The sequence below is a fragment of the Diospyros lotus genome, chromosome 8, assembly GCF_014633365.1.
Source record: "Diospyros lotus cultivar Yz01 chromosome 8, ASM1463336v1, whole genome shotgun sequence".
Classification (NCBI taxonomy): domain Eukaryota; kingdom Viridiplantae; phylum Streptophyta; class Magnoliopsida; order Ericales; family Ebenaceae; genus Diospyros; species Diospyros lotus.
Genome location: NC_068345.1, coordinates 19792605 through 19812223, shown reverse-complemented (window position 1 = coordinate 19812223; position 19619 = coordinate 19792605). Strand labels below are relative to the sequence as shown.

The 19619-nt window shown below is 37.4% G+C and overlaps 3 protein-coding genes across 3 annotated transcripts; all 3 read left to right on the top strand.

Moving 5' to 3' along the window:
* The first annotated feature begins 263 nt into the window (after positions 1–263).
* Positions 264–3285, top strand: LOC127808562 (uncharacterized). The gene is made up of 4 exons (XM_052347132.1): positions 264–2875; positions 2968–3030; positions 3149–3176; positions 3265–3285. The coding sequence occupies exons 1-4, from the start codon at positions 264–266 to the stop codon at positions 3283–3285; spliced, it is 2724 nt and encodes a 907-aa protein (XP_052203092.1).
* A 202-nt stretch (positions 3286–3487) lies between these two features.
* Positions 3488–4842, top strand: LOC127808419 (uncharacterized). The gene is made up of 2 exons (XM_052346952.1): positions 3488–4171; positions 4244–4842. The coding sequence occupies exons 1-2, from the start codon at positions 3985–3987 to the stop codon at positions 4558–4560; spliced, it is 504 nt and encodes a 167-aa protein (XP_052202912.1). The 5' UTR covers positions 3488–3984; the 3' UTR covers positions 4561–4842.
* A 2197-nt stretch (positions 4843–7039) lies between these two features.
* Positions 7040–7713, top strand: LOC127808420 (uncharacterized). The gene is made up of 2 exons (XM_052346953.1): positions 7040–7225; positions 7308–7713. The coding sequence occupies exons 1-2, from the start codon at positions 7070–7072 to the stop codon at positions 7641–7643; spliced, it is 492 nt and encodes a 163-aa protein (XP_052202913.1). The 5' UTR covers positions 7040–7069; the 3' UTR covers positions 7644–7713.
* The last annotated feature ends 11906 nt before the right edge of the window (positions 7714–19619 follow it).

Below are 19619 nucleotides of genomic sequence, written 5' to 3'. Positions count from 1 at the left end.
GTTGATTTTGATTTATTTATACAAATTGGTGATCATCATATCTGTGTTTCATCTTTTAAATTGAACCATTGGGTAATTTCTCAAATTCAAAATTAGATAGGAATTAAATCTTTTACTATTCCTCGTGCATCCTTTCATATCCTTAAATGAATTTGAATTAGGCATACTTATTTACTTATTTGATTCTTATTGATAGATCGAAACTCATTATATTTTTGTTTGATGTTGGAACTCTCAGATTAGTGTCATTCTTTATATTAGTAATGGCACCCGATAAGCAGTGGATGAATCTTGTTAATGATCGGCTAAGTGAAACATATCAATTTGGTATTAAGGAATTTTTAAGATATGCTACAAAAAAGGTGGGAGATCGTGACATTCGATGTCCATGTGTCAAGTGTAATAACACTTACTCAAGAAGTCATGAAATGGTTGAAACCCATCTAACAGTTTATGGCATAGTCCAAAATTATACATTTTGGTATCATCATGGAGAAAGGTTAGGTGAATCTGACTCTGAATCTGAATATGGATCTGAAGGTGAAGAAGATGAGGTATTAGAAACTAGAGGAGAGGAAGATATTCATGGGATTATGAGGGACTTTTTTCCTACTTTAGATGCTTTCAACAAAAATAGCGCAGATTTTGGTGGCCCAAGCAATAATATGCAAAAAGAGGATCCTAATGATGAGGCAAAGAAATTTTATAGGCTATTGACAGATTTGGAGCAACCATTATATGAAGGTTCTAAGAGTTCAAAATTGTCTACTATAATCAAGCTATTACATATCAAGAGCCTTGGTCGTTGGAGTAATGAGTCATTTACTATGTTATTACAAATATTACAAGATGAATTACTCCCTGATGGTTCGACTTTGCCAAATTCATATTATGAGGCAAAGAAGATTATTCAAGATCTTGGACTTTCGTATAAGAAAATAGATGCATGTGTCAATAATTGTATGCTATATTGGAAGAAATATGAGAAGTCTGACTTTTGTAGTATATGTGGAGCTTCGAGATGGAAAAATGATAATTGTAGCGGAGAAATCAAAGTTGGAAGGAATGGTAAAAGAAAACCTGTAAAAATATTGCGATATTTCCCTTTAAAGCCGAGGCTTCAAAGGCTATTTATGTCCAGCAAGATAGCGTCCTTTATGAGATGGCACCATGACAAAAGAGTAGATGATGGAGTAATGAGGCATCCGGCTGATTCTTTACAATGGAAATCTTTTGATGAAATGCATGAAAATTTTGCTTCAAAGCCTCGTAATGTGAGACTTGGTCTTGCAAGTGACGGGTTCCAACCATTTGCACATTTCAAAACTTCATATAGTATTTGGCCAGTATTCCTTATTCCATACAATTTGCCTCCTTGGATGTGCATGAAAGACTCTAATTTCATTTTGTCAATGCTCATTCCAGGTCCTGAGGGACCAGGGGATGCTATTGATGTCTATCTCCAACCTTTAATAGAAGAATTACAAGAGCTATGGGAAGTAGGAGTTGAAACATTTGATGCATCAATTCACCAGAATTTCAAGATGCATGCAGCTTTACTATGGACCATTAATGATTTTCCTGCATATGGAAACCTGTCAGGGTGGAGCACTAAGGGTAAATTGGCTTGTCCTTGTTGTAATAAGGATACCTTTTCTATGAGGTTAGATAATAGTAGAAAGCAATGTTTCATGCGCCATCGTCGCTATCTTCCAATGAATCACAAATGGCGTATTGACAAGAAATCATTTGATGGCACGAAAGAGTATGGATTACCACCAAAACCTCTTATTGGTGAGGATATTCTAAATCAGGTGAAAGATCTTGAAGGAGTCATTTTATCTAAAGATGTTAGTAAAAAGACAAAAGTTTCACATGATAATAGAGGGGATAATTGGAATAAGAAAAGCATTTTTTTCAAACTTCCATACTGGAGTAGTCTTTTGTTGCGGCATAATTTGGATGTGATGCATATTGAGAAAAACATATTTGATAATGTGCTTGGAACAATTATGAACATTAAAGGGAAGACCAAAGATACTGTTAAATCTCGTCTTGATTTGGAAGCAATGAATATCAGACCAGAGTTGCACCCAATACAAAAAGGAGACAAGCTTGTGTTGCTAGCTGCAACTTACACATTAACTCCAGAAGAAAAGCATACATTTTGTATGTTTTTAAAGCAATTAAAGGTGCCAGATGGGTTTTCATCTAATATTTCACATTGTGTTAATATTAAAGAGCATAAGATTTCTGGCTTGAAGACTCATGATTGCCATGTTCTCTTACAACACTTATTTCCTCTTGCATTACGTGGTCTTCTTCCCAAGTCAATATGTGAACCACTTTTTGAATTGTCTTTGTTTTTCAAAATTTTGGGTGCAAAGACTTTACGAGTGGATGAGTTGGAGCAGATTGAATCTCAAATTGCCATGACTCTTTGTAAATTGGAAATGAACTTTCCCCCTTCATTTTTTGATGTGATGGTCCATTTGCCTATTCATTTAGCCCTTGAAGCCAAAATTGCTGGACCTGTCCAATATCGATGGATGTACCCTATTGAGGGAGAGTTGTATGAGTTAAAACAACTCATTCGTAACTTAGCTTGTCCTGAGGGCTCAATTGCAGAGGGTTACATTGCAAAAGAATGTATGACACTTTGCTCAAGATACTTCACTAACATTGAGACAAAGTTTAATCGTCTTAATCGAATTCATGATGATGGTTGTCAAGAATACAAAAGTGAATTATTAATATTTTCACAACCTGGACGTGCATTGGGATCTGTTATGACTCGGGATCTTCACATGGATGAGTGGGAACAAGCGTATCTTTTTGTTATGAAGAATTGTGATGCAGTTCAGCCTTTTTTAGAGTACGTTATCATCAATAAAATAATTTCTTTTATGTACGTTCTTTTATGCAAATATTGTTAACAATTTTGCTTCTATTGTTCATATGATATAGGGAGTATTTGCAAGTCCAAGCTAGAGCACCACTACAAATGTCAAATGAGGAAAGTGATAGAAGGTTTATTAATTGGTTTAAAATTAGAGTAAGTGAATTCATGTTTCAACATATTTATAATCATCATCAATAAGCATATATTGAAATTGATTTAGTACTTTACTTTTTTTGTAATTTGTAGGTTGCAACGTTACATAAACATGACAATCGTAAAATAACAAAGGAGTTGCTCTCTTTGTCACGTGGTCCCTCCCAATCTGTTTGTTGCTTCAATGGTTATGTTGTGAATGGGTACAGGTTTCGTGTAGAATGTCATGACAAAGGATTTAGAACACAAAATTGTGGGTGGTTGTGAGTGGTGACATTGGGTCTAACATGGGAAATATAGATTATTATGGAATCTTAACTGAGATTATTGAGTTGCAGTATCTTGGTGGTAGAAGGGTGGTACTCTTTCGTTGTAAATGGTTTGATGTGCATGATAAGGAAAGGGGGGCCAAAGTAGATGAGTATTGTTTCACCACTATAAATTGTGATCGCTTGTTAAAAACAAATGAGCCATTTGTCTTAGCATACCAAGCATTGCAAGTGTTTTATGCCATTGACAATATCACTAAAGGTTGGAAGGTTGTTTTGAAAACACAACCACGTGATTCTTATGACTTGCCTTTACAAATGGATGACAATTGTGATAAGATGGATAATGTTAGTGAAGCGTATCAACAAGAGGAATCATTCAATTATAAAGAGGCAAACCCTATTTCAACTACAATAAACAATGAAATCAATTGGGCAAGGGAAAATGTGGAGCCAATGGCGGTTGAAGTAGCAACTAAAAGAAAGAAAAGAAAAAGAAGATGTTAGAAAATTCATTTTGTCTTTTGTAAAGGTAAGTTATTATATATATATATATGTGCATATATCCTTTAAAATCTCATTTTTCGTTACACCTTAACCCGTTGTGTGTATTATTTTGAACTCAGTTTATTGTTTTTGTCTTACTCCAAGTTTAAGTAAATGATGCAAAAGATCAAAGCTGGAAAAAGGTTGCCGTCCACGACAAACAAGTTTATAGCCCCAGGTGCATTGGGTAAGGGATTCGAACAGGGATTAAAACAATTACAGTCAAGAAGAGATTTAAATGGTGTTGCAGATTTACGAAGAGGATATTCAAATGGTGCTACTAAAATAAATGCTAGATCAGGTAAATATCATGCAGCTTCTAATTTCTCACAAATGTAAAACTTCTAATGATTGCATTTTGTTTTTTTTTTAGGTGAACTCACATCCCACCATCTTTTTGTTCACTTTGGTGAACTGTATTATTTTGACAATGACTTTCAACGAGATTGTAGCTCTTTCATTGACATTTTGAGTATATGCCAAAAATTCATGGACATATACTCAGTTGGTGTGAAAATCTCCTATGGGGATGGGAAGCAACTAACTGGGGATGCTGATGTTTATGCTATGTTTAATGACCATAAAGGTATAAGAGACATCCACCTCTATGTTGAGGAAGATACAGAAATGGATGTTGTCCCTTTTAAACTGCCACATGATAATCCAAGTTCTGGTATAGTTCTCTATTAATGTCTACGTTCTACCATTATATTTACCATGTTCTGTAATTTATCAAATGTTTATTGATTGTTTATGTGTTTCATAATTACTAGAATCTCCAAAGGTAACAAATTTGAAGATACAAGGTGATCTCCTAGTGAACAATAAAATAATCATTACTGGCACTGTTATTGGAGGGGATGAAGTTGCTAGTGCAGTTCAGTGGTATAAAACCACTACTGCACAATTAAATATTCAGAATGGTCTTGAAGAGATCAACATGTCTAGTACTGAAAAGGCATGTATATATTATGCAAGGCTATTTATTTTTGAATTCAATTTTGATGTGTATATATTAACTTGTAATTTTGATCTATAATATTGAACGGTATTGCAAAATATTTTAGGAATTTCTCTTACTAATAGGAGTTGTTGGGTATTACATTGTTGCAAAGTATACTCCTATGACTCATGATGGTACATCAGGTGAACCAGTGTTTGTTACCTCAGAACAAGTTGTTAAGGGTAAGTATATGCAATTTAAGTCTTAATTTGGTTTATATTTAATTATATGTATTTTAATTTTTCTTTATTTTTCAAATTCTTAAAGGTGAAATTCATACTCAAAAAAAGAAAGTTCGAGGAAAAAATCAGAATAAGAAAGTAGCTGGGCTCAAAAGTGGAGAAAAGCTTCCAGTTATATTCTACAATAATCGAGCAGTGGGAGACAATCATCAACTATGGTCAAGGCACTTGGGAAGAATTGTGCGTGATCGAACCATTTGTCCTATACAAGTAAAAGCTTGGAAAGAAATAGGGGAAAATGAAAAAAATCACATGTGGGAAGCAGTTAAGGTAAATTATCCTTTTTACTCTTATCTTTTAGGGTGATTTATTTTTATGGGAGTAATTTTAAGAAGTAGTTGGTGTTTTAACCAGTGGAGTGTGTTGTGACTTGCTAATTTACCTTGACATAGTTGGGGTTCCTTGGCTGTATCTTTGAGGAATCTGAGGAGGCCATCTGGGTCACTTAAAAGCATTGTTGTGGTGATTTTATAATTGTGAGTTGATGTTATTTATTTGTTGTCACTGGACAACACTTATAGTAGGAATGCTACTTGACAGTGATTTTTGAAAAGAATATTTTATTTAAATATGATATCATAGGCCTAGCCTTTCTACCAAACTAGTAAATTCTCTTGTTCCCTAATGAAAAGGCTACAATGGCATACAACTCAAATGATATTTGATCTTATGAAAGTTTATTTTTAGTTCCTAATTTGCTATAAGAACATGAATGGTTGCAAAGCTAATATTGGTAATTATAGTTTCATTTGTTGTAGATATGTACATGTTATTTATTCTGCTTTACTAGTAGATAGTGTAAGGTTTTTCAGCTAAAATCTGATAATAAAATCTGATAACAAGACTAATCTTCTTCTACTTCTAGTTGTTGAGTTTATTTAGATTCATAAACCAATTTTCCCCTTTTTCTGATGCAAATTGAATGGAATTGTTAGAAAAGTTCTTGGGATTCATAGTAATGGCTGAACTGCACATGTAATTTCAATCCTGTAAAGTTGTGCATGATGGATTGGTTAGTTATCTAATTATATTCAATTTTGATTTTAGTGGTTGTGGGTTTTCTTTCTATTTTTTTTGTTTTTTTTTTTTTTTTTTTGGTTTGGGGTAGGGGGAGTATTTACATGAAACTGCTGAGTATGTTTTAATTTTTATTAGAATACTGATTTTATTTAACTTACATGAACTTAACCTGTATGGTTGTCCTAGTATCTAAGGGTGGGCCTTGTGATGAACCATAAACTTGGGTCTATTAGGTTCTGCACTTAATTTTCTATGGTGACATGGACAACTTATCTCTTGGTTTTTGTATTGTAGATGGGTAAGTGATGGCCCAACCTCATGGTCCATAATAGGTTGAGAACTCAAGTTCGAGCTCAGATCACTCTTTCTCTTGCTTACTTACTCTTATCATATATGGCTAAGGATGTGGTTTTTTACTTTGATAGAATGAGTTTATTTAGCTTATAAAATTAAGATAGTCTTTGATGTCTTATCAATTTGACTAATTATACATCATTTTTAATAGGATAAATTTGATAATCCCGACATAGAGTTGTATCGTGACCACACCTTGGAACATATGAATGTTTTGTGGTCGAATTGGAGATCAAGTTTGAATACTATGTATGTTAAACCTTGCACAACTGTTGCTGAGGCTTTGAAAAATAAGCCACAAAGTATGGATAAGGAGGACTGGGAATGGCTTCTGACTAAGTATTTTTTAACTGAAGATTTTCAGGTATGATCTAATTTTAAAATTCAAATGCAAAATGGTTTTAATGTTGTGATTCTTTATTATTACATATCTCTTATGATTATTTTTTGGTTCTCATATAGAAAATAAGCTCTCAAGCCTCTCAAAATAGAGCTAAATCTTCAATGCCTCATCGCACTGGTAGTAAGCCTCATAGAGAGATTATTTATGAAATGGTAATAAATTTTAATTTATTTATTTATGATGTTTATTGTTCAATATAATTTTCTTGATGATTTTATATATAATTTTCAAAAGGGAGGAAAAGAAGGTAATCCACCTGATATGGGAAAGATCTTTTTCGAAACTCGAAAGAAGAATGAAAAGTTTGTTGAGCTTGAAACTGAAGAAAAACATGTATGTTCTACTACTTTAACTTTGATTAAAGTTTCTTTGAGTAGTATTATCCTATTCTATTTTAAGTCTTTAAATTTTACAGGAACAAATTGTAGAGACCATTCAAGCAAAGCCAACACTTTCTAATATTGAGGTAATTGAAAAATGTTTTAGAGCGCAACGTCACAGCCATGTGTTTGGCTATGGGGGTGGAATCAAACGGAAGAACTTTAAAGATCCTAGTAAAAAGAGGATGGAAGAGCTTCAAACTAAACTTAATGACAAGGATGAAGAAAATCGCATCCTAAAGAGGCGCATTGTAGAGTTTGAAGAAAGATTGCGAAGGATTGAATCTGTGATACAACAAAACCCAAATGCTTCAACTGAATTTTCCCCATCTTCTGTTGATGAAGATGTTGATGAGGTTCTATTATTTTGAAGTCATTGATACATTTTTCTTAGTTTGCATGTTTCCTTGGTTGTGTGCCGTTTTTCACATGAGATTCTATTCACTTTATGTAGGGATTTATTTTATTATTATTATTTTATGATGGAAGTCTATTTTTAGAGACATGATTGCTTTTGATCCTAAAGTTTTTTTTTTCTTTACTGAATAATTTAAATATTTGCAGGACAATGTTCAAAGCTAGACTATATGAAGGTTTTTCGGCAACTTCTTATTAAATAGGTATGATATTCTTAAACCTCCTATACATGAGATTAATGGTGAACTTAATTAATCACAAACAATATTGATTATTGAGTAGAGGTAGTATTAATCGTGGGATTAATGTATTCATGATTTTATGGAGCTTATTGATGTGTTCATAATGATATGTTGTGTATGCTGTCACATATGAGAATAGGTATGCATGCAATACCCTTCTTGCTTTTGCTATGTAGGCAAGGGGCTGATAAAGATATGATAGGAGTATAGGATGAGAATAAATAACCTCTGTTGACTTTAGCATTTACATTGAATTAAGAACATGCAAAAATGTTGTTCCTTGTTATTGTTCTTTTCATTTTTTCCTATAATTTTTTGTTCTTGTTTTTGTTTGTTTTCTTTCTTTTGTTATTGTTCTGTTCATTTGTTCCTATCATTTTTCAGACTTGTTTTTGATTTTTTTTCTTTCTTTATGTATAAAAGTAGATTTGCTTTGGCATGCTTCTACTTGGTAACATAGTAGGGTCACTTTGTTTTCAACATATAAGCTTGCAAGTCTTTATGTGTGCTCATGTTTGTTTATTTCTGTATTTTTAGAAATGGGGGTCCTATCTTGTGGGTAAAGGCTTTCTGCTTGTTGCTGTTGATTTGGAATGTATCTTCTTATATGTCCTTGATACTATGGCTTTTTCCTGTAGTCATTTATTTCCTTGTACCATTTATATGTTGAAATTTGAAATCTTTCAAGGAACGTGGGAATGCACTTATTATAGTTAATTCTAATCTCTTTATTACACTTCTAGCTATTATTGGTACATCACACACCTCTTGTAAAAGTAGAACTCAATGATGCATTTTTTTTTTTCCAAAAAAATAAAAATAGTAAAACAAAAATCACATTCAAGCTTACCATGGCCAGTTAGTGAGATGTGGAAATGAAGAGAGGTGGTAGCTTTAGATTCAGTAGTTTCAGTTTGAAAAGATTTGGCAGGAGGAAGCGCCACGGCGTGTGGATGAAAAAATATTCCATTTGGTGAATAATACATTGTGCACATGCATAACAACATCAAGGTCCTTCCTTTTTGAAATAGTACTCTTGAAGAATTGCACCACATCAATTAGTCATCCATGGAGAATCACTTATCTATCTGGTGATACAACTTATGCACAGTCTGGATGCTTATTTATTGTTTCAGTTTGGAGAATGTGCTTCACAGAATTTTTATATACAAAATTGCAATTCATCTTAAGGGTTACATCATCATTGGTCCCGTGAGATGCAGAGTTCCTTTTGTCCAAACTGGAATTCAGGACCTATACCATGTACAGAAAAAACATATAATTGAGGGCCTAGAACATGAATAGAATAGCTTATTATGTTCTATTTAGGGTTCTTTGAACGTCTTACTTGCATGGTTCCCCTTTTATCTTTTTTTCTTTTCTTTCTTTTGCTTTTAACCTTTCTTTTATGGTTCTAGATTATAAGCTTTTACCAGAAATAAACATATGAAGAAAATTTCATTATTAATCACTGTTTGCCCCTTGGTTTGTAACCTCTTAATACATGGATATAACAATGTTAAGTACAAGGTAGCCTGATAAAGGGATGCATTATGCAGCCGATGGCCTGAGTAAAAATCATGAGAGCTTTTGTCATGAATTCTAGACAAATGGTTGGAGAAGTAGCATTTATGTAGCCGATCCACCTAGTGGGGTTGGGGTTGTGATTGTTGTTGTAAATCACTATTAGTCCTTTGCTCTTTCTGCCTACTTTTGGCTTCATTGAATGAGGAACCACTTTGAAGTTAGAAGATAGAGATAAGAAGCCTATATTCTTACAGTTGTCATATCTAAACTAGTATTTTCTGTCATAATTCTTGTCAGATGAATTTGATAACTTCAAGGGAAGAAATGATGGAAATAGTCCTTTTTATATTAACTACTGAACCCTGATGTAATTTGTTGTAAGAGAATTTGCTGCAAGAAGGTAAATTATCAAATTCAGAACTACTCTTGGTCATCAAACAAGAATGGTGCTGACAGGATAGTGATTTGTTGTAAAATATACAAGGTTTCTCACTATTTCTCAGGACAGAATAAATAAATAGAATGATAAGGTCTTCCATGTTTGTTCTGCTAGATCAATGTGAGAGGAGTTTGTTATGAGGATGGAAAATAATTTGTAGTGTGTGATGAAAAAAATGAGCATGTATTTAGCTGAACACAGTAGCCAGACATCAACTTTGACATTGAATCTGGCTTGGCACATATAAACTAATAGTCAGCTTTTGTATTTTGATTTTAGATTTGCTCAATGATTGAAAAAGACCAAATTTGCGTCTTACTGTGTAATTTTTATCACAAGACAGTTTGTAGATAGGTTTATCTATTGGGATTATTCATTCTCATCGTGAATTGTTGTTGAGCTACCCTCCATTTACAGTTAGCTTGGGCATATGCTTCATTTGTCTACTCTTCTGGATTACCTCCTGCATGTTTTTCTATTTATGTAAGCGTGTTATATTTCTTTTATCACTTTACTGCACTTCCATTTATATTTTGGAGATCATGTTTGATATTTCCCTTCATTATATTATGAAGGATGATGAATAATATGATTTTTTATTTGTAATTTGTAGGTACTTGAAGATACAAGTCTAGCAGGGAACACTTGATATTGATTGTGACTATAATATATGGATTCTAATGACACTTGTAACAATTTTTTGATTTTGATTATAGGGAGTGATTAGGATAATATGAAACCCATATTTTTTTTTTCTCGTTTCTATGATTGTGGACGGATGGAAGTTCTTAAGATGATTGTAATTAGTACATAATCAATGTCGATGATAATATTTTACATATATCTTGTTTTTATTAAATTCATTGAAAATCACATTTTTGTTATTAGTATTTCTCTTGCAAAAATTAATAGGTACAAAATAAATTTTTATATAATAGTAAAAATAGTCATTAGAATTGTAATAATAGTAATAATGACTAATAAATATAGATATAACGACAGAAATATTTATCATTGATATTATGTTTAATGACCAGTAAGTATATATATAGTTATAATAACAAGATTATTTGTCGTTCAGATTATGTTTAGTGATCGGTAAATATTGCAATAACGACAGGAATATTCATCGTTAATATTATATTTAGTGATTGATAAATATTCCAATAACGACGGAAATATCCATCGTTAATAATATTTTCAACGACCATATACATTGTTATAGCGACGGAAATATTCGTTGTTGATATTATTTTTAACGACGGGACTTTTGCCTCTCATTACTTATATTAACGACGGTAATTATTTCCCGTCGTTAAGAGTATTAACGACGGAAGTTTTAACGACGGGCGACGATGGGATTTTTTCTGTCGTTAAAACTCTTTAACGACGGGAAATCAACTTTTAACGATAAATTTTCCCCTCGTTAAAGACCTTTTTTTTTGTAGTGCAGATCAGTCAAGTATGTATTACAGTTATGTGGGCCTACGTGCCAAAGTTGCATACTTGTATTTAGTTACAGTTGATGTGCATTACATCTTGTAAATGCTATCCAGTGATTATTATATCTCTTAGTACAAGTTCAGTAAGTATTTTATCAGCACCGATATTCTTCGATTCAGCTTTAGTTATTCTTTCCAGTTTATTACTTGCTGAGCTTTGTAGCTTACCTTGTACTCTTCACCATTCCAGGTCCTAGTGGGGGAGTGCCAGATGTGGGGCCTATCAGCAGTGTCCAGTAGTGTGTGTACATGGAGCAGCTCAAGACCAAAGATGTCTAGGAGTTTATTAGTTAGTGTTTTATTAGTTTAGGTTTATTTTATATTTCAGTTTAGGGATTTTCTCTTAGATGTAGTTTATGGTTTTCTGTTGATGTTGACTCTGAGTTTTATTTCAGTTGATTGAGATATTCAATATTGGTATCAGATTTCAGATTATTAGTCAGTTTATTTTATTTTTCCCGTAGCACCTCTTCTCGGGCAGTTCTAGGAGATGGGGTGTTACAATAACTGTTAGGGAGGGATTGTACCACCAAATCTAGGGTAAGTTTCTACATCCATACCCACGTATAGCTCTAGCAACTTGTTGATAACCTATCATCTACATGATATGCTTCTCAACAAATGATCCCTGAGCCTAGCCATGATTTCATAGGCATCATAACTCTTTTGTTGCGACCTATGTTTCGGGGTCATGGCAGCCAAGATGATAAACCAAGCGAAGATCATATCACCCTTGTGCATCGTCTAGGCCTCATATGCCACTATTTACTCAATTGGTGGCTTCACAAGAAAAGATCTCTCTACTGCATAGAGAATCTTATCATACGTGAGGACTATCCTCAAGATGATCTCCCGGTTACAGAAATTAGTCCCGTTGAAGGTATTATTTCCCTCGAGTATCGATCTTATTTACATGTTTCCAGACATTTCGAATCAACAACCGAATATAGAGATATTATTATAATCATATTGAATTACGAAATCATAAATTGCAAGAAGTAACATTTTATGATTGCTCCCACTATTTTCTACGAGTTCGCCACCCTCAAGACATAACTCGGGAAATCCCGTTGGAAGATTTCCTAATGGGCTAGGATCCCATCTCCCCTCGCACAACCTTGAGTGACTTAACAAATTGTTCTAGAATAGATTAGGTAGGTACTTGCTACTAATTGCATCTCCATGCAACTCCTAGATTTATTGGGTTGACAACTCCTTGTCAAGCACATCTTATGTGACTCCCAATCTTTGCCTCTATACTCAATAAGGCCTTGAGTGACTCAACAAACCCCACATTTCTAGTTAAGTTGAACCCATCATTCAGGGACATCTCATGGCCCATGAAACATAGGAATCATAGGTGACACATGACCTTAAGTGACTCAACAAATCAAGTGCCAGCTAGAAACCTAATGCATCATAATGATGGAAGGTAAGTTAGCTTAATATTAATGAGGGATTTATTATTTATTTATTTAGATCTCATCACATGCAATTAATCAAATTAATCATGCATAATAAATGACTCAAATCAGTGTATGGTATGGATAACTGCGGATAACCCCCTCGAGCCATAGAAGGGAAGCTAGTGGGTCAAACCTAGGTGAAGAATCACAACTTGCTTCTCAAGCACATTCTTCAAGCCTTCGTTGGTCTTCGAATCTTGTCTTCAATTTGGCTCCATCTCTTGCTCTTCATACATTTTACAACTATCACTACTCTATTCTATTCTATATACATTACATAGAATTAGAAACCTCGAGTTACATTCGGGGGGAATGAGATGAGAAGAGAATGTACATCAGAGTATAAGAGAGGCAGGACACGCAGGCCCTATTTCAAAAACCAAATTTACAAACATTCATTCCTAACATAAAATAAATGGTTGACTCGCTCCATACCATACACCCATGCAATCAATCACATTGATTCATTCACAATTTTGTTAATTAATTGTCGCATATATTTCAATCTTAATGAAACACTTTCAATAAATTGAAAATTTGTATAATTTTTCGATGAACAAAATTGTTTTAATTGTGTTAGGCTTGGGCTCCATCCATTAGTCTAACTAACAAGGATCAATAGGCCTTGGATCAACCAATGCAAATCAAACATACACTAGCAGCCCAATAATTAATAAATAATCCAATTAACGGCCCCGGCTTATTTTTAATCACGGCCCATAGATATCATACACTAATGGATTGGATAAAAACAATAAGAAAATGTCAAACAATTTGGCGGGTCCCCACCTGAGGGAATGGCACGCACTGGGACACTGAAGGGTCGGCCTAGGTGCTTCACGTGGACCCCGGGGAAGGGTCAAACCGAAGCTTGAGGCAGCGGAAGGGGCCAGGAGGCGGCTAGGCAACATATCATACATGCTTCCAGGCTAAAAGACCACTTGGGCGTGCATGGGGTGCCTGGGCCGCCCCTGGCGCGTACGGCCGTGCGCGGGTCGTAGCCCAAGCAAGATAATGTGGGCGTTCTTTTCATCCACACACAAGCCGCAAAAAGGAGAAGGAACTAGCACTCCTATTCAGCTCTCCTTGCCAACGGACGCGTGCTGCATATCACGAGTTAGAGGTCGGACACTTGGACTGCTCAAATCTGCGAACGACTCGAAAATCTAAAGGTTATATTTATTTTATTTTGTATGTGAATGATTGATTTCGACATTGATCCAATCGCTGGGATCGGGGTAAGGTTCAAAAATTTTAAACTACGCTGCTTGCCCTGTAGCGATCTTGCTTTACTTTCAGTGGTATCAGCGCACCTACACTAACAGAACCCTCGACAAAAAAGAAAGGATTAGACGTGATCCTCGGGGGGCCCCTGAAGCCTCCAAAAAGCAAAGGATCAGATCTGATCAGCAAGAGGTTTTTGTCTCTGATAAAGAGCAAGGAAAAAATTTTTAAAAGTGTAAAAAAGGGTTGGATGCAACCCTCCACTTTTAGAATTACGGTCTTGTTTAATTAACTAAAGCAGGTAATGAAGGAGTCCAAATAAAGCTGCCGAGACATCAAAGGTGATGGAGTCCACGTCCAGGTTTGGGAAGTGCTCATTCTTAAGTTTCTTCATGTGTTTGAATCCACCCCAAAGGACTTTTTCTAACTCCGCAGCGTAAGCCTCGAAGATTCAAAAATCCTCGCGATCGTTCTAAAAGGCCACGTGAGCATCCTTAAGGGCGGATTGAAGCTTGTGAGCCATGCGAAGGTCTTCTTTGCACCAAGAATAGGACTCCATCGTCTCAACCTTCCCCTTCTTGGCCTCCTTCAGCTCCAAGGTAAGTTTCTTTACATTCTCTCAGAGTAGGTCGTTTGCGCCCTTCGTGGCATCCAGTTCCTCCCCAAACCTGGAGTTGGCCTGGTGAGCTTCTAGCATATTCGCCTGTGCCTAACTCCAGATTCTCGCAAGCTTGAGCTTCGGCCTTATTTTGCTAGCCTGGCTTCCTCTTGGACCAGCTCAATAAACTTGGTAAGAATATGTACATTGTGCTCGAGGTTGGCTAGCTTGGAAGAAAGGGCCTCAAGCCCTCGGAGCCTCTCAACTTTGGACTCTAAGGAAACTATTCGGGCCTGGAGCTCTGACTCTCGCTGGGCGACTGAATCTTGGAAACCTGAAAGGTTATGGAAAATAATGATAAAGTAAGAGTCAAGGCCTATTCATGTGAAAAGAACTCAAGGGAGAGAGACAGATGGTCAAGAGTTACCCTATTCAAGCTCGCAAGGATCTGGAGTTAGCTCATAGAAATTTGCTAGAAGCCCATCAGGCTAACTCCAGACTTGGGGAGGAATTGGATGCTATGAAAGGCGCAAATGACCTGCTTAAAGATAATATAAAGAAACTCACCTTAGAGTTAAAGGAGGCCAAGAAGGGACAAGTCGAGGTGTTGGAGTCCTATTCTCAGTGCAAGGAAGACCTTCGCACCGCTTATACCCAACTCCAATCTTCACTTAAGGATGCCCGCTTGGCCTTTCAAAACGATCACGAGGATTTTCAAAGCTCTAAAGCCTATGCCGCGGAGTTGGAAGGAGTCCTTCGGGGTGGGTTTGAACATATGAAGAAGCTTACGAAGGAACGCTTCCCAAACCTGGACATGGACTCCATCCCTTTCGATGTCACTGCTGCTTTATCTTTTTTAGAGTAGATGCCTTTGTACTCAAGATTTGTCTTTATAATAAAATTTTAACCTTTTTTTTCCTGACTTTTGGAAATTTTCTTTAAATGTTACCTTGCTAGTTTAATTTCCCTTACTTCTCATCGAGGACTATAAACCCTTTAGTTTGCTCTTGCCAAGGGTTAGGCCCCCCGAGGATCACATCTGATCCCTCCGTTTTTGCTAAGAACCATATCTGATCCTTTTAGTTTTGCCGAGGGTTCGGGCCCCTCGAGGATCATATCTGATCCCTTTCCAAGGATCATATCTGATCCTTTTATTTTTGCCGGGGTTCAGGGCCCTCGAGGATCATATCTGATCCCTTTCTGAGGATCATATTTGATCCTTTTATTTTTGTCGAGGGTTCGAGCCCCCCGAGGATCATATCTGATCCTTTTATTTTTGCTGAGGGTTCGGGGCCCTTGAGGATCACATCTGATCCCTTTTTCCTTTATCAAGAATTTGAGGCCATCTCGATGTTAGGCTTATTTTCAGTCAGGGGTAGTCCCCTGGCTCTCTTGAGACAAAGAGCCTTTACTGATAGGAGAGAGAAAGAATGTGTTTATTTCAGAGTAACATATGAAAATCACAATAAAGAAAACATTACTGGTAGAACTTCCTTAAATTCTGCACATTCCAAGCATTTTTAACTGGTGTACCCTCGGGGGTCTAGAGCTTGTAAGCACCAGGGCTGAGAACTTTCGCTACCTTGAATTGACCTTCCCAATTCGGTGTTAGCTTATTCGCTTCTTGGGCCCCTCGAACATCTGCTCGTCGTAATACCCAATCTCTTGGAAGAAAATTTCGTGCCTTTACTCTTCGATTGTAGTATCTTTCTAAACGTTGATTGTAGGCAGCTTGCCAAATCTTTACTTGATCATGAAGTTCATCAAGGAGATCTAAGTTATCCCTTAGATTTTGCTCGTTGGATTCTGGGCTAAAGAGCTCCACCCTTAGCGTAGGTACTCCTATTTCAACTGGGATTAATGCTTCTGAACCGTAACATAAACTGAAAGGGGTTTCTCCCATGGATACCTTCACAGTGGTCCGATAAGACCATAGAATTTTTGGCAGTTCTTCCACCCAGCTGTCGTCTGCCTTATCCACTCGTGCTTTTAAACCATGTGGCAAAGTTCTGTTAGTGAGTTTAATTTGTCCGTTGGCCTGTGGATTGGCTACCGAAGTGAACTCCTGCCTTATTCCTAACTCCTGGCACCATTCTTAGACAGATCGGTCAGTAAACTGAGTGCTGTTATCAGATATTAGTATCGAGGAATCCCGAAGCAACATACCACATTCTTCCACAGGAATTGTTTCACCCGCCGAGCGGTGATGGAAGCCACTACTTCAGCTTCAACCCACTTTGTGAAATAATCAATGGCAGCCATGATATACTTAACCTGCCCAGCAGTTGGGGGAAAAGGCCCTAAGATGTCGATACCCCATTGAGTAAAGGGGCAAGGTGTAGCCAGATGAGCTAGGGTGACTGCCGGCACATGAACCAAGTTGGAGGTTCGCTGGCATCTGTCGCAGGTCTTGACTAGCTGCTTTGAGTCCTTTACTATCGTTGGCCAATAATACCCCTGCCGAAGAGCTTTTTGGCTGAGGGTTCGAGCTCTAATATGACTTCTGCATATACCTTAATGAATTTCCCTCAGGATATAGTCTGCTTCAGAAGGCCTGATGCACTTGAGCAACAGCTGCGAGAATGATCTCCTATAAAGCTCCCCATTAACTAGCACGAAGCTTCGGGCCTTCCTTCTAACTTCCTGAGCTTCCGAATCATCCTCAAGAAGTTTCTCTTCTCTTAAGTACAATAACAAAGGATCCATCCAACTAGGCTCATCATTTACACATAATTGATCATCAACTTCTTCGATACTCTTCTGTGGCAGGGACTCGATCGGAATTTCTTGAGAGCTTGTAGGAAAAGAGGAAGAGACAATCCAAGACAATAGATCTGCCTCTGTATTCATGGCCCGAGGGACATACTCCACCTTTACATATTGGAACCGTGCGATTAAGTCTCTGACCATGGCTAGGTATCTTGCCATGTGGGCTTCCCGAGCCTCATAATCTCCATTCACTTGCTGCACTACCAGGTTAGAGTCCGAACTCACGTCGACTCTCTGAGCACCCAACTGTTCAGCTAATCTCAATCCTGATATCAAAGCCTCACACTCTGCCTCATTGTTAGATGCTCGGAACTTGAAATGCAAAGCATAGGGCCATGTCTGCCTATCAGAACTTTTGATCATTAATCCTGCTCCACCACCACCCGAGGTTGAGCTCCCATCTACAGCTACTATCCATGGCCTCTGATCTTCTCTTGAAGCTTCTGAAGACCTTATCCCTTCGGCGATGAAGTCTGCCAATGCCTGAGCTTTAATAGCCGACTGTAGCCTGTACTCAATATCAAAAGTTGTAAGCTCCATTGCCCATTTCAGCATTCTGCCCAAGAGTTCTGGTTTGCTAAGAACCTGCCTCAAAGGTTGGTTAGTAAGCACAATAATCGTATGAGCTTGAAAATAGGGCTGAAGCTTCCTTGCCGAGACTATTAAAGCAAAAGCTAGCTTTTGCATGGGAGGGTACTGGACCTCCGTTCCTGTCAACCGCTTACTAGCATAGTAAACGGGCCTCTGCCTCTTTATCTTCCTCTCGCACCAGCATCAAACTCATGGCTTCCTCGGCTACCGCCAAATAGATGTGTAATGGTTCTCGTGGCTGTGGCTTCATGAGAATCGGAGGCATGGCCAGATGCTCCTTCAGCTTGTCAAAACCTTCCTGACATTCAACATTCCATACGAAGTTTTTTGCCTTTGATAGGACCTTATAGAAGGGAAGGCCTTTTTTTTGCCAAGTGAGAGAGGAATCTCCCCAAGGCTGTCATTCTTCCCATAAGCTTTGTACTTCCTTGACATTTCTTGGGGCCGGCATGTCCATAATGGCTTTAACCTTCACTGGGTTTACCTCAATCCCTTGGTGGTGCACTATGTAACCTAAGAACTTTCCTGTAGAGACGCCAAAAGCACATTTGACAGGATTAAGTTTTACATGAAACTTATGAAGGGTTTTGAAGCACTCCTCCAAATCTTCTGGATGATGCTTAGCAACTAGGCTAGTGTTGAAAAAACTTATTCACCAAGCGTTGGTAAGTGGCTCCTGCATTCTTCAGACCAAAGGGCATCACTGTGTAATAGTAGGTTGCCTTATTGGTAATGAATGCTGTCTTCTCCTGATCCTCTGGGTGCAATGGAACCTGGTGATACCCCTGAAAGGCATGCAAGAAACTCATACGCAAACATCCGACAGTCCCATCAATCAGGGCATCAATTCTCGAAATAGGGTAGCTATCCTTCGGGCAGGCTTTGTTAAGATCGGTGAAATCAATGCAAAGCCTCCACTTGCTCTCCCTTTTAGGTACTAACACAACATTCGCTAACCATTCCGGATAATCGACTTCCCGAATATATTCTCCACTAACTTTGTAACTTTCGCCTCAATTGCTCAAGCTCTGTCGGGGGCAAAGCTCTGCTTCTATTGTTTAACAGGTCGGAAGCCCAATCGTATTCCTAATTTGCCTCATAACTTCTGGATCTACTCCCGACATGTCCTGAGTAGTCATTGTGAAAATGTCCGCATACTGCCGATGAGTGCTAATATCCGACCCCTCAATGGGTCTTTTAACTCCGTACTTATCCTTATACAACGATCTGGGCAATCTTCCCTCAAGGGTACTTCTTCCAATTTTTCTACCGGCTCTGCTATTTTCGAATCCTCCGACCCTTCAGCAGAAAACTGACCTCCTTCGGGGGATTCTCTCCCTTCCTTCCTCGGGAGTCCCTTCGGGGACCCAGAGCTTCTTCTTGCGACGCTGCTTCTCTTGCCCCTACATCCCTTGCTATGCCTATGGAGGCCATATAACATTCGCGGGCTGAGCGCAAATCTCCTCGCACCTTGCTTATGCCGTTGATCGTAGGAAACTTCATCATCATATGATATATGCTAGGAATAGCCCAAAGGGCGATGAGGCCCGACCTTCCGAGGATCATGTTATA